Genomic DNA, 14,595 nt, shown 5'->3' with positions numbered 1-14,595 from the left:
GCAGTGAGAGACTGTCTCAGTAAAGCATATATGCCCTTTTAAAGTATAAACCCAACAGCTGGAATGGGAACCTTGTGAATCATCCATACATCAGCAACTGCTTGTTTAACGGGATGGCATGGGAGGTGGATTAGTGCAGTTTAGGACGGTGATTCATAAGGCAAGCTCCTGTTCATCAGACATGTGTGAAGCTCCTTATACCAAATCCTGTTTGTGTGTGTGTCCTGTGTTTACACCGAGCGGCAAAGCACAAACAGGCCAAAGAAAGCATATGGGCCAGAAACGAGTGAGGAGCAGGGAGGGTAGCAGGAGCGGTGGTTGGTGATCTCTTTCCACAGTCACTTCAGGTCTAGTAAACTCCTGGTGTGAAGTGCACAGCAGCAGAGCACCACGTAAGATCAGGACTGTAGAATAGATGTGAACTTGGATGTAAAAGGGATGTGACATCGCTCGTATGAATAGGTGGCTGGGAGGAGGCCCAGAAGCCATTTCTGGGATGGTGATAGCCAGAGAGCAGTAAAAGGAGCAACGCCATCAGGCTAAGCTGACTCTGTTCCTGCAGGGGGACGATCTGGTTAAATGGAAGGCGCTGTTTGAGGAGGTCCCAGCGCAGCTCTCTGAGGCCAAGAAGACGGAATGGATTGGCCAGCTGGATGCAGTCTCCCTCAGCTCAGACGCATTCTTCCCTTTTAGGGATAACGTGGACAGAGCTAAACGGGTAAGGTCACCGTGAGGCCTGGATGTCAGGGTGACGTAAGGGAAACACTCGGGTGGTTTTTTGCTTTATTTCGTGCACTGTGGAATGTGTCTGCATTTTATACACGTGGTGCTTGAAATGTGCCAACTAGCACTGCTGCATTCTAGGAGAGGTTTTTCTGGAGCACACTGGTTCTCCATGAAGAGATGTTCGATAACTACCATGGATGTTGGCTCTAGAATTCAAGGAGTGTAAAAGTATGACAAATGTAGCCAAAAAATATCCAGATAATGCTGTTAAGTTCAGAGGAGCAGATTGTGAACCTTTTACTCTCATTGGCAAGCAGTTACTTACATGAGGAGTAATCCAGGACTAGTCCTGTGAGTAACTTACTCACTGGCCTGTAAGCCCTTTGGGGCAGGGACCATCTTTTTGTTGTGTAGCTGTACAGCACCTAGCGCAGTGGGGTCCTGGTTCATGTCTAGGACTCCTAGGGTATGTCTACAGCTGGCCCAGGCCCCAACTCAGGCCAAGAGGCTGTTAAATTCCAGAGTAGACTTCCGGGCTCGGGCTGGAGCCCAGGTTCTAGGACCCTGCAGGGTGGGAGGGAGGGTCCCAGAACTCAAGCCCGGGAGTCTCCACTGCAGTTAAACAGCCCTGCAGCCCACGCCCCCGGAGCCCAAGTCAGCTGGCACGGGCCAGCCACGGGTTTTGAATTGCACTGCAGGAATACAGTGAGCTGGGGGCTGACCATCCGGGCTGGAGAAGAGCACAAGTCTGTGCTGGTTGTACCATATTTCCCAGTTTCACTGCACAATTAGTCCAGTTGTTTTTGCTTTTCATCACTAACCTTGAGCTTCTCCAAATCTTTGTTCAGAGCGGAGTACAGTTTATTGCTGCCCCGTCCGGCTCAGCTGCCGACCAGGTTGTGATCGAAGCATGCAATGAGCTGGGAATAACTCTCATTCACACCAATCTTCGGCTGTTCCATCACTGATTCCACCATGGGCTGTCGCAGCCGGTTGCTGTCACTCGCTCAGCCCCGGGCTCGGCATACGCAGTGACCGTAACTTCACCCGTTACGTCTGGAAACCCAGTCTGCACATGCGGTAGAGTGTCCTTGTGTAGTCAGTAAACAAAGCCCCTGCTGCTGGCTGCAAATTAAAGGGAAAAGAAGCTTGTTACTTGCAAAGGAATTAATTTCTTTTGAAAATAAATACGCGGTTCTTGGCTGTGTTGAGTGTGCAGTCTTATGTCTTCCACATTCTTTGTGTGTCCGGGAAAAGAGGCTTCATTTTATGAGTTACATTTTATAGCCCAGATTTTACCAATTAATTAAAAAGCTGATGGAACACTGTGAAAGTCCTGCCTTGCAGCCACATTTGTAATGGATTGACAAAAATCTGTTATAAACTGAAACTACACAGATTGCTCTTGAGTTAGCAGCTTTCTCCCAACGTGTCCCATCCATTATCCTCATGTCTGCTGAGAGTATGTAATTGGCCCTGTCTCTGAGGCAGTTCCAGGTTCAATACACCAAATCCTGCTCTGGGAGTGACAGGGGCGGCTCTAGGTATTTTGCCGCCCCAAGCACGGCAGGCAGGCTGCCTTCGGCGGCTTGCCTGCGGGAGATCCCCAGTCCCGCAGATTCGGCGGCACACCTGCGGGAGGTCTGCCGAAGCCGTGGGACCAGCGGACCCTCCGCAGGCATGCCGCCGAAGGCAACCTGCCTGCTGCCCTCGCGGCGACCGGCAGAGCGCCCCCCATGGCTTGTCGCCCCAGGCACGCGCTTGGAGCGCTGGTGCCTGGAGCCGCCCCTGGGGAGTGGTTCTGCCAAAGGGTGGGCTTGAATTGCTTTCTTAGAGGTGAAAGGGGAAATACCAGTTCCTGTAAATCTTACATGCTTGGTTCTCGTACCAAGTGAATTCAATTCAGAGTTCATACATAGGCGTCTTGCCTAGAGCTATTTCTGTTCTCAGATGTGTACAGTTCACTTTACATTGTGCTGAACTCCGGTTAGAAAAACTAGTGCAAATCTGGAGTTTAGCAGTGTGAACAAAGTAACATACTGGTTATTTGCTACTGCCAGCACATTCCAAGGGATATCTTTTGATTGCACTTATAAAACCTGTTTGTTTTTGTTACTTGCACAGCTCAGAGTTTTGCAATAGCTGTCTCTACATTGTGTGTTATACATGCAAGGGGAAACCTCAGACACGTTCAGCCAATTCCTCTTTCCTCCCCTACAGAGCTTATAAATTCCAAAGTGGTCCTGGCCTCAGTAGGTTGAATTCGGTGGCGACAGACTCTATGCAGAGCAGTAAAGTGGATAAATAGCAGCTGCTCTTGGGCCTGCAGGGTTTGTTATCCCCACAGATCCGAGTCCGAGGAGCTCACAGATGTGGTTTTAAGTCTGCATTGTACTGTGGAACTTAAACTCCATGGCCTGGACCCGGAGAGGGAGTGTCTGGTCCCAGCCTGTGACCTGGCAGCTTTAATCGGCACAACCTCAAAAGCTGCCCTGGCAGCGAAGGCTGCGCAGGGGTGATGCTAGATCAGTGCATCCCCCATGTTGCCTTAACTGTGTCCTTCCTGGCCAGTATCCTCCTGCTGTGGGTGTGAGATGGGCTGATTGCAGCACCCCCAGTGGATGGGAGGTTCCAGGCGGGGTGCGCTTGTCCTGTATCTTGGCAGCAGTTTGCAGAGTGATGGTTGTTACAGATGAAAGATAAATCCTGGGCTATCTGCCCTGTCCATCTCCCTACCAGGGCAGGAGGGATCGTTCTTTGCCCTGTATTCGTGAGTGCTTTATCCAGGCGAGTTTGAAATGAGCGAAGCAATGAGGCTTCAACCACTTCCTGCGGAGAAACTAGTTGAGTCTAATAAGAAACCCTAATCAGTCTGTGCTTTCCTTCACTGCATTACATACCAGCACGCACCTAGTTATGTAGCCCCTTACATCACCCTGTAGGGTGACCAGATGTCCTGATTTTATAGGGACAATCCTGATATGAGGTTTTTCCCTATATAGGCTCCTATTACCCCCTACCCCCGTCCTGATTTTTCACACTTGCTATCTGGTCACCCTATCACCCTGCTCACAGCTCACACCCGTCAGTTACTTGGAGCAGGGTGTTGTGTTCCCCGAGTTACCATGCGCCCACGTTTTATGGTCAGACAGCAGTAGCGTGAACCCCGGCATCCTGAGTGCTGTTACTCTGCTCTGACAGATCTCCAGTTTGTCAGTATGAACGTGCCTATAGTAGTCAGTACCTCTGCTGCAAAGCCACATTAGAGGGCTACCACCTGCCTGGGGGGCTTGTGTAGAGGCCTGTTCAGCTGAATTCATTAGGGGCCTGATTCCTGCACAGGGGGGCCATAAACCACTCACCCCTCCCCACTGCAGCCCCCCAGCGTGGGGCAGGCATAAGAGCTAGTGGGAGGCAGGGGAACGTGGCCATGGTGCACAAGGTTCCCATAGTCCCCTCTTGGAGACAACATCACCAACCAGATTAGCACAGCCCCAAGTCTGCTCTGAACTATGCTGGGCTGAGATGGGCACAGAACCACACTTATGTCCTTCGTGTCCCTCCCCACTGAGCCTGGCAAGGACAATGTATTGTTTTTATAATGTGCATCCCACTGTTTCACTATGAGGTGAATGCATACAGGCGGTTCCATTTGATATCTGCAGTGTAGCCATTTTGGAGTGGAACGGTAGACAGTGTAGACTCATGCTCAGCCATCAGCGTGTTTCACGGAGGGGGACTGCTGCTGTGGCTCTGTAGCTTAAGTGATGGGGGATTTATTCTTTCAGTCACCGAGGGATTTGTGCTTAGAGAGTGCAGGCTTTTCACTCTTGTTGAGCACTGCGTAGTTTTAGCTAAGGCACTTGAGCGCCCATGTGTCTGACGCTCGCTCAGCGACATGGTGTGCTGGTAAGGTCTGCTTGCCTCCCAAACGGTAGGAAAAGAATGTTGCAAGCTAAGGGATAACACTGCCTGTCAGATGCATTGAGCTTGGCACAGAACTGCAGTGCGCCACTGGGGACACTTGACAGCACTCTGCCTCTGGGAGCTGCTGAGCAGATGTGGAAGTGCATGGGAGGGAGGGAGGAGCATGCTGTCCCTCCTATGAGCTGGTGTGAAGTGGAGTGCAGAGCAGTGCTTTTCCTCCTCCATATCCACTGGGACTAGCCCATCCCTACACGCAAGAGAGTGCAGATACTGCATTAGGCTGAAACTCAGGGCCAACCACTGCATAAGCATCGGATTGCAAGTTCATGTGTCCAGATGCATCCTTCACACTGTCATTGAACGTAGTTTGGGGTTGCTAAGGTTTGCTGACTGAATTGTATGTTGCCACAAGAGCAGATTGGGAATATTTTGACCAAACATTTTGTGCCAAAAAATGCCCATTTGTCCAGGGCCGCCCAGAGGATTCAGGGGGCCTGGGGCAAAGCAATTTTGGGGGCCCCTTCCATAAAAAAAATTGCAATACTAGACAATACTATATTCTCGTGGGGCCCGGTGCAAATTGCTCCACTTGCTCCCCCCCCCACCCCAGGCGGCCCTGGGAAAAATAAACCTTCTGCATCATGGCACAAATCCAGTTTTGAGAAAACTTCTTTACAAGGTATCACTGCTTCTCAGCATCAGCTAGTGCTAAAAGGCACTAAAGCTCATTAAAAGGGTTGGACAAATATTTTCCTTCAAAACTTTTTCTGGATAGAAAACTAGGGGTTTTTAAAAAGCAGGAAAAAAAAATCGCAGACAATGTCTGCTTTCCTTCAAAATCTGTTGTAGTTTTTTTTAATTGAAAAGCTGAAATTAGTCTGCCAAAACCTGAATATGGTTTTGGTTTCAGAAGTGTGGGGCCAAATATTTGCTGCTTTCTGTGTTTGTTTAAAGAAACAATAAAAAAATTCTGTTTAAAAAAAATCCAAAACTTTTGAACCACCTCAGCTTGTGACCAAACACCTGAGCCCATCCAGTCAGAGATTTTTCCAGGTTTCTGATACTCTGCTGGCTTCCTTGACTCATATCTGTCTCCATAACTTTGGGTTCATTTAGGTTAGAACATAAGAACAGCCATACTGGGTCAGACCAAAGGTCCATCCAGCCCAGTATCCTGTCTACCGACAATGGCCAATGCCAAGTGCCCCAGAGGGAGTAACCCTAACAGGTAATGATCAAGTGATCTCTCTCCTGCCATCCATCTCCACCCTCTGACAAACAGAGGCTAGGGACACCATTTCTTACCTATCCTGGCTAATAGCCATTAATGGACTTAACCACGTGCATTTATCTGTTTCCTAGAGACTGGCTCCATGTGGTCCCTCACAAACTGGAGACGGTTACTGTGGGTTTGTCTTTAATATAGCTTATGTACATACTCCACGAACTGAGCATTTGAGCTTGTTCCAGAATCTGGGATGAGCCTATGTTGTGAAAACTGAAATGCTCAAAATAGCACATGCATGTGAATGGACACAGGATGCTAAAATTAAATTAACCCAGGGGTTCTCACACTGGGGGTTGGGACTCCTCAGGGGGTCACGAGGTTATTACTGGGAGTCATGAGCTGTCAGCCTCCACCTCAAACCCCGCTTTGCCTCCAGCATTTATAATAGTGTTAAATATATAAAAGAGTGTTTTTAATTTATAAGGGGGGGGGGTCGCACTCAGGGGTTTGCTATGTGAAAGGGGTCACCAGTACAAAAAAGTTTGAGAACCACTGAATTAACCCCTCTGAAGCCTCAGGGAATGCAAGGGGGGGGGTCTCTCTTGGTAGGGTTGGGAAGGATATTGCTCTTCTCATGTGATCCCTCCCCCAGTGGCTAATTTTGAATGAAGCTCCCGTCCCCTGACATGAATCTCCCTATGGTACTGAAATTAAATATAGACTATAACTTGGCATTTGAGAAGTGAAAGGGATGGGAGCCCTAATGGAAAAGCTAACAGCTTGGCTCTTCTGCAAGCCTCAAACTGCTGAATGAGCTTTAGGGTAGGGAAGGCTGTGCCTCCCAAACAGCCTGGCCCTGCCCCCATCCAACCCCCACCCACTTCCTGTCCCCCGACTGCCTGCCCACCCCAGAATCCCCAACCCGGCCTGCTCCTTGTCCCCTCACCATCCCCCAGAGACTCATGACCACCACCCCGGGACCCCACCCCTGCTCCCTGTCCCCCGACTGCCCCAACTTCTATCCACCCCCCACCGAGTCCTGGCAGACCCCTGGAATGCCCACAATCCAGCCCCCCTCTGTTCCATGACTGCCCCCCTCCCCAACCGCTGCCCCCTCCCTGTACCCCGACTGTCCCTGGGACTTCCTGCCCCTTATCCAACCCCCCCCCCGGCCCTGGCCCCGTACCCCCCGGTCCCCCCCTCACTGGAGCCTCAGCGCATCCAGGCGCTTCCCTCGACAGCTGCAGTGTGGCTCCGGCAGGGCCCCTGAGCCCCGTCCAGAGCCACGTGATAAGGGGGCGGGGCTGCGAGCTCCGGGCCGAGCTGAGCTCAGCCTGGAGCTCATAGCCCTGCCCCCTTACCATGCAGCTCTGAGCGGGGCAGAGTTCAGGGGCCCCGCCCGAGCCACGCTGCAGCGCTGTCCTGGGACGCTCCTGGATGCACTGAGGCTCCGGGAGAGGGGCAGAGGTGGGGTCGGGTCAGGTTGGAGCCGGGGAGGGAGTCTCAGCCATTCTCGTGGGGCCCTGCGGAGCCCGGGGCAAATTGCCCCACTTGCCCCCCCGCCAGCCCTGCATTTGTCAGAACTGAAACTATTTGCAGGTCCAGGCTGGCTTCAACGAATTTCCCAGCTTGAAAAAAAAAATGGGGGGGGGGAAGAGAAATAATTTTGAAATTGTCTAAATGTCCCATTTTGATATTTTTTCCAGCTAAAAGTTTTGGTTTTCATTTCAAAATGGCTTTTTGTTGAGCAATTTAACTGGATTTAGAATAATTTTTTTTAAAACAGCTCAAATTTGAAATAGAACATGTTTAAGATATCCAAACAAAACATTTCAATTGACCCAAACGAAAAGCAACAAAAGTGGCCAGTTTGTGAAAATTGTAGAGATTTTTGACAGTTTTTCCCAATTTGAGATGGTGTAATGGGGCAGGACTCACCCCTGCAGTGCCTCCTGCTGGTCATCTCAGGAATTAGCTCTTCCAGCCTCCAGAGTGCCCTCTGCAGGCCGGTGTCCCACTGCCGCTGGGCCCCATGTCCCTCCCAGGACCAGGGCCTCCTTGTGTTTGGGGTGCTGCCCCTTGGCAATACCCCACAGATCTGGGGCTCCCTTCCCTGGGGAACCCCCAACCCTCTATCCCCACCTTGCCTCAGTCATGGGCTACTGCCAGTCACCATCTAACCCCTGCTCCCTGGGGCGGACTGCAGTGTGAAAGCCACTCATCATAGGTGAGGGGGTTTTGGACCTGCTGCCTCTGCCTACCCGTGGGCTGCCCCCTGCAATCCCAGTACCTAATTGGCCTTCTACTCAGGGGTGAGCTGGAGCCGGTTCGCACTGGTTCGCGCGATCTGGTTGTTAAATTTAGCAGCCATTTTAGAACCGGTTGTTCCAGGACAACCAGTTCTATAAGGGCTGCTAAATTTAACAAAAGCTCCGGCTGAAGCTCACCTCCCGCTCCTGTCCTGCTCCGCCCCCTTCTCCTCCCCCTCCCCTGCTTCCCGCGAATCAGATGTTCACGGGAAGCCTGAACAGGAGGGACGGAGGCAGGCAGGTAAGCAAGCGGGGCGGGCGGGGCTCGGCTCCTGCCCTGGGGTCCAGGTCCGCGGCCCGGCGGCGGAGCTTGGCTCCGGGTCCGTGGCCCAGCGGCGGGCGCGGGCGGGCTCGGCTCCTGCCCGGGGTCCGCGGTCCGGGTCCGGCCGGGCGGCGCAGCAGGGCTCCTGTCCCGCGTCTGCGGCCGGTCCGGCTGGGTGGCACGGCTCCTGCCCCAGTGTCGGGTCCCAGCCCCAGCCCAGCTGGGACCCCATCTCCAGGCAGCAAGGTAAGGGGAGCAGGGAGGCGTGATGGATAGAGGGCAGGGGAGTTGGGGGTGGATTAGTGTTGGAGCAGTCAGAGGGCAGGGAACAGGGGATTGAATGGGGGTAAGGGTCGGGTCGGGGGTCAGAAAGGAGCAGGGGTTGGATGGGGCGGTGGGGGCAGTTAGGGGTAGGGATTCCAGGGACAGTCAGGGGACAGAGAGAAGGGGTGGTTGGATGGGGCAGGGGTCCCCGGGTGCCATCAGGAATGAGAGGAGGGGTTGGATGGGACGGCAAGGGGCAGTCAGGGGACAGGGAAGGGGGGTGGATGGGGCAGGGGTACTGGGGGGGGCTGTCAAGGAACATGGGGGGGGGGTTGGATGGGACAGGAGTGGGGGGGGGGGAGGGAACCGGTTGTTAAAAATTTGGCAGCTCATCACTGCTTCTACTAGACCACAGCTTGGGGGGTTTCCAGGCCAGCGCTCCCCAGCTCGCTCAGCTGGGCTCTCTGCAGCCAAGTCCTTCCCTCTCAACCCTATAGAGAGTCTGTCTTTAGCTTCTGGCCCCAGCCCTCTTATCAGGGCCAGCTGGGCCCTGATTAAGCTCCCTACAGCTGTGGTCAGCGACTCACTCAGCTTTTCACAGCTGCCCTCACTCGCATTCCCTGCTGCAGGCCTCTCCACCCTGCTTTTAACCCCTTCAGGGCTGGAGTGGGGTGACCACCCCGCAACAGATGGGAAAAATCTTTTGAAATCTCAAAAATTCTCATCATCTGGGGAAATCATTTTCTGGCCAGCTCTACTTGCCAATCATTCTCTTCGAAGTCCTCGAGCAGTTTTGTTGTCCCATTCTGCAATTGAGCTGGATGGAATCATCACACAAACATCCTCCCCTTTTGAAAAAAAATTCGACAAGAAACTATTGCTTGCATTTCACAGTTCTTTCTATGACCTCTATGCTGCCCTTGGCTAATGGTTATCAAGGGCACCCCCAAATACATCATTTAGCCCCATGACAAGAATATCCAGAGTTAGAATATTAAAAGAATAAATGGGAGCTTTAGAAGGGATATAAACTTTCATGTTCCAGGTTGTAAACCTACATCTGACTAACTGGGCTCAGTGAGGTGGAAATGTTCTCTGGGGGCAGCTTATCCCACAAATAGCTCCTATAGGGGTTTCTTGCTGATTCTTCAGGTGCATCTGGTACTGGCTACTGGCAAAGACTGATCCCAGTCTTTGCAATTCCTATGTCGTGGGATTAGAAGAGACTGCAAGGCTCATCTAGTCTAACCCCCTGCCAAGATGCAGGATTTATAGGGGCTAAGTTATCTAGAGCGAGCTAGTTATCTGGAGCTGAGGTCATAAAGGCATAGGTTCCTCTAGCGAGGTCTGGATGGACATAAATAACACAGCTTGGGAAAGATACAATAATGGAAATCTAGTTTACAAGAAAATTAATTTTCTCTCCGTAGATCTAACTCTGGTATTTTTTAGGTACTTATTTAGCTCATCTATTGGAGCAACTTTGAGATACTGCTCATTCTTACTGCAACAATTTTACTGGTTGCAAACAATTCAGCTGCCTGATAGAAATGTTAAAACAATTGCTGTCTATTGCCATACTTTTCATGTCAAGAAGCCAAATTCCATTCTCATTCTATATTTAAGTAAATCTAGAGTAATTCTATTGACTTGAATAATGCAACTCCTGTATAACTAAGAGCAAAATTTGGCTCCAGGAATCATGAGGGAAGCTTTCACATTTGGTATTTCCTCGTAATTGTTGAGCTTGAGGTTTTTGCAATGCAGACAGTACAAACCAAAGGGTCTTATTCCTAGTTTAATTCATTGCAATCCAACGGACTTTGCTTTAAAAAAAAAAAAGAAAAAAAAAAGAAAAAGTTCTACAGGGATAATATTTTTAGAGTTGTGGTAGTCTGCTGGATGAATGTAAAATTGAATATCTGAATGTAAAACTGCTCTTTCAGTAAACACCAGAAAGTCTCTCAACAGGGTGGAGTAGGGATGCATCTTTTCAGCAGTAAATAGAAATCATAAACTAGGAAGTTTGTGAATAACTGTGATCAGAGTGTAACATTTTCATTCCCTTAACAAGATCACAGCAAAACATTCTTCCAAATATTCCATAGTTGTCCATTTCTTTGCCCTGTTCCCATATTATATATATATCTGTAATATATCTGTCTTCCCTTACTGTGGGGAATTTCTGCTGAGGTGCCATAAAATTAATTCCTTCCCTTATATGTATTACAGTAGCACCTAGCGGTTACAGCTCAGATCACTTTTACTAGCAAGAATGTCTGAACAAACTGTATTCTGCAGTTTGATTTTTTAATTTGCCGTGTCAGGAATGTAGATGTAGCAGCTCATTTTCGGAAGACAAGTGAAGTAGTATGAATCTGTAAATTCTTGTAAAATTGAGATCGGTATCTTTTATACATTTCCATCCCTTGCTTAGAAATGAGAGATTAAATAATCCTCCATCAACAGTTACAAGGAGAGATGAGTTAAGATCATTTATAATCTTTTTTCCCCAGTGCTTACTCTGTCTGGGTGATCGTGTAGCTATGGCATAGGCCTGATCTCAATAGATGTAGGTTTAATTCCTGGCTTGGCCACTTCCTTTGGGATGCTGGGCGAGTCACTTGGACCCCAGTTCAGTAAATATTTAAGCACAGGGCTAACTTTAAGCATGTCAGTAATCCCATTCAAACTGATGAGACAATAATTGTGCTTAAAGTTAGTCACATGCTTAAGTACCTTGTTGGATGAGGCCTTACGTGCTGTCCTGCAGCTTCCCATCTTTAAAATGGAGATAATACTTCCTTTCTCCCCTTCTTTGTCTGGCTCATCTAATTAGTCCCTGCCCTGAAGGTCTCTCAATCACTTTCTTACTGTGTGCTAGCTCTATGGGCTTTGTACTAACTCAGTGGTGCTTTGATCTCCATGGGTGTCTCTAGGGCAGGGGTAGGCAACCTATGGCACGGGTTCAGTGGCACTCACACTGCCCGGGTCCTGGCCACCGGTTCGGGGGGCTCTGCATTTTAATTTTAAATGAAGCTTCTTAAACATTTTAAAAACCTTATTTACTTTACATACAACAATAGTTTAGTTATATATGATAGATTTATAGAAAGAGATCTTCTAAATACATTAAAATGTATGACTGCCATGCAAAACCTTAAATTAGAGTGAATAAATGAAGACTCGACACACCACTTCTGAAAGGTTACCGACTCCTGCTTTAGAGGCTACCGTAATTCAAGTAATGTTTTCTATGCTACTTTCTTTAAGCAAATGATCAACAAATATTCTCCTATTTTCAACTTCATATTGCAGAAAGACGGCTGTCCCATCTTCTTTCCAAAGGCAAAGCGATTTCAGTTCAGTGTATACCTTCTTTCCCTGAACCCCCTTGCAACAACAAAAATAAAAAAATCACTAGCCACACATTTGGTTTGTAAATCTTTTTATTAAAAGAGTTGTCTTTCCACAGTAGTAAAGCTTTGGCACTTACAGTATAAAAAATAATCACCGATCATAATTACACCAAATTCCTCTTTATCAACTGCATACTAAGTTTCTTCAATACATTTTTTCCCATATAAAAACACTTGAGGGACGGGGAACAAAACTGATAAATAACAGTATGAGATACAAAGATACAGCTAGAAAAATAATAGGATCATTTAGAAAAAATTAGGACTGTGCATATTTTAAATATCACAGTGATGGGGTATGCAGTCACTTAGGTTATTGCTGGCTGCACGCTTAGGTGAAAGCAGAAGAGTTCAGTGGACTTTCCTTCCTCTAAACGTTAGTAGTGTCGTTTTTGTTTGCATGGCAAGGGAGCCTTCCATCTCATTTACTCTCCCAGCCCCGGTATTATTTTTATCCCCAACCAATTCACAATTTAGTATCGTTTTTTCATTTGAAAATACTGAATGGTATGAAACACTGAGAGAAACAAAACAATACACACTGCTATCAATCATGAGAAAAGTCTGAAACGTGCCAAGAATGATTCTTGGAGAAGCTGTGAGTTGAGCTTAAGCTGGGAAAGTGACTCCGGAGCAGAAGGCCATTCGTAAAGATCTGGATTTGCTAGCATCACTCGTTTGGCTGGTCATCTTGGTGGATAGATTTTTGTTGGCGGTGGTCTAAGACTTGCTTGATGTTACTTTCCTGGTCGATGTTGTGTGTCTGCCTGTACATCTAAGGGCATGAAGCACTCAATTGGGCAATTGACATTCTGTCGGGAGGAAAGGAAACCAGTTAGTGCTCAATACTGTAAAAGACAAGTGCTGTAACGTGGTAATCTCGGCTGAGAACTGCAGCCAAACTCCTTGCATTTGCAGCTGTTTAGATTTCTCACTACAAACCATTCTATTGATCTGCCTTAGTATGTGAAGGTTTGGAATGGAGAAGAACTCCCATTATTTAGGTCCTCAATCCAGCAAAGTACTAAAGCATGTAGTAAGACTTAAACCCGTGATTAAGTCCCATTATAATCAACAACCTTAAGTGCATGCTTAAAATTTAAGCACGTGCTTAAGTTCTTTGCTGAACAAGGCTTTAAAGATTTTGTGTCAACTGCAGAACAAATGGAAATCTGCAAGTGGTTCTAATCCATGATTATTATTAACAAGAGTTGTGGGTAATACACCCCCCCCCCCGGCAAGATTCATAACGAATGGACATGGGGTCTCTATACGTACAGTATTTGTGCTCTGGTGGTATCTCTGTGAAAACTGCGTGTAGGAGTGGCCAGCAGCGCCTTCGGGGGCCGTCTCAGCACCAGGTCTGCGACAGTTGTCACAGCGCCAGCCCTTGAGAAACACACCTCAATCAGATACTGTTTCTAAGGATCCTCATGACAGATGAAGTTAATACTTTATACACAAATCAGATTTCATCCCTGGGGAAACTGCACTGACATCGATGAAGCTACTCTGGTTTGAAACCAGTGTAACAGTGATGATTTTCACACCGCAAGGAAGCAGAAGATGGTGTGAAGTTAAAGTAGGGACTGGTCTCCGCTTTACCTTCCTCCTTATGCTTTCCCATTTGTTGCTTTTCTTGCTATCGGCCTCTCTTCTGGCTGTGTGTGACACTAACGTGGACACCCTGTGACTGACAGGTGAGAGTAGCATAGGGGGTTGGTTTAAGTAAGTCTGCAGTGGGACTCTCAGACTTTTCCAGAGTGGGCTGCATTTCAACAGTGAGACTGTTTCATGAATACCTCCCCCACTTACATGTCCCACTCCCCTCTCCCCAACCACTGTGTGAGCATGTAATTGTCCACGGAGCAACTGCTTAGCTGGAAAAGTGTTAGGAAAGTATGTATAATTCAGCAGCTGGAAAGGAGGATGAGCGAGCCCCTATCTTCAGAGACCACTAAGGGCTTGTGGCCAGAGTTTGAGAATCTCTAGTTGGTGTACTGGACGTGTTTGCAAAGCTGGGAGAGGCACAAAGGGAACCAACTTTGACCTTTCTTGACATTCATCTCTGATTTTGTGGGGGAAGGGCCTTTCCAAGTGTTTATTTGAGAGGTGACAGCTTTCCCTGGTCATGTAATTGCTGACTCAAACCTAAACTTCTAAGGTTTTAGCAAGCTATTAATAAAACGTCACATTTCCCCCACTGGTTGCCCAGTAATAAGCATCATCACATCAGGATTAACATGCCAGACTAGTTCTGCCTACCTGCTGTCCTCCGTAACAAGTACAGGAGCAGATGGCACCAAGGTACTCTTTCTGCCACTGTTCTCCTACGTGGTACATCTTACCATCGTCATAGCATGTTGCCTCGTCTGTGAAGAATCAGAGGAAGAAGCAAGATTCCGTCACATGGTCTATATTTGCTTTTAAGGATTAAGACTTTGGGGGTAGGGCGATGGG

At 48.5% G+C, this 14,595-nt stretch overlaps 2 protein-coding genes across 6 annotated transcripts in view; one reads left to right on the top strand and one right to left on the bottom strand.

The window, feature by feature from the left end:
* Positions 1–1,931, top strand: part of ATIC (5-aminoimidazole-4-carboxamide ribonucleotide formyltransferase/IMP cyclohydrolase) — a 30,935-nt gene extending 29,004 nt beyond the window's left edge. Inside the window, exons 15-16 of the mRNA XM_039494680.1 lie at positions 563–718; positions 1,575–1,931. Of these exons, the coding sequence (XP_039350614.1) occupies positions 563–718; positions 1,575–1,694 (276 nt within the window). The 3' untranslated portion in view covers positions 1,695–1,931. The remainder of the gene's footprint in view (positions 1–562; positions 719–1,574) is intronic.
* Positions 1,932–12,151: 10,220 nt separating this feature from the next.
* FN1 (fibronectin 1) overlaps positions 12,152–14,595 on the bottom strand; it is a 65,449-nt gene continuing 63,005 nt past the window's right edge. For all 5 annotated transcript variants that reach the window (XM_039493814.1, XM_039493815.1, XM_039493816.1 and 2 more), the window contains 3 exons: positions 14,401–14,507; positions 13,414–13,524; positions 12,152–12,947 (listed from right to left, as the gene is read on the bottom strand). In XM_039493814.1, the coding sequence (XP_039349748.1) occupies positions 12,873–12,947; positions 13,414–13,524; positions 14,401–14,507 (293 nt within the window). In that variant the 3' untranslated portion in view covers positions 12,152–12,872. The remainder of the gene's footprint in view (positions 12,948–13,413; positions 13,525–14,400; positions 14,508–14,595) is intronic.

Source organism: Mauremys reevesii, linkage group 11 (genome assembly GCF_016161935.1).
Source record: "Mauremys reevesii isolate NIE-2019 linkage group 11, ASM1616193v1, whole genome shotgun sequence".
Lineage (NCBI taxonomy): Eukaryota > Metazoa > Chordata > Testudines > Geoemydidae > Mauremys > Mauremys reevesii.
This window is presented reverse-complemented; position numbering and strand designations above follow the sequence as displayed.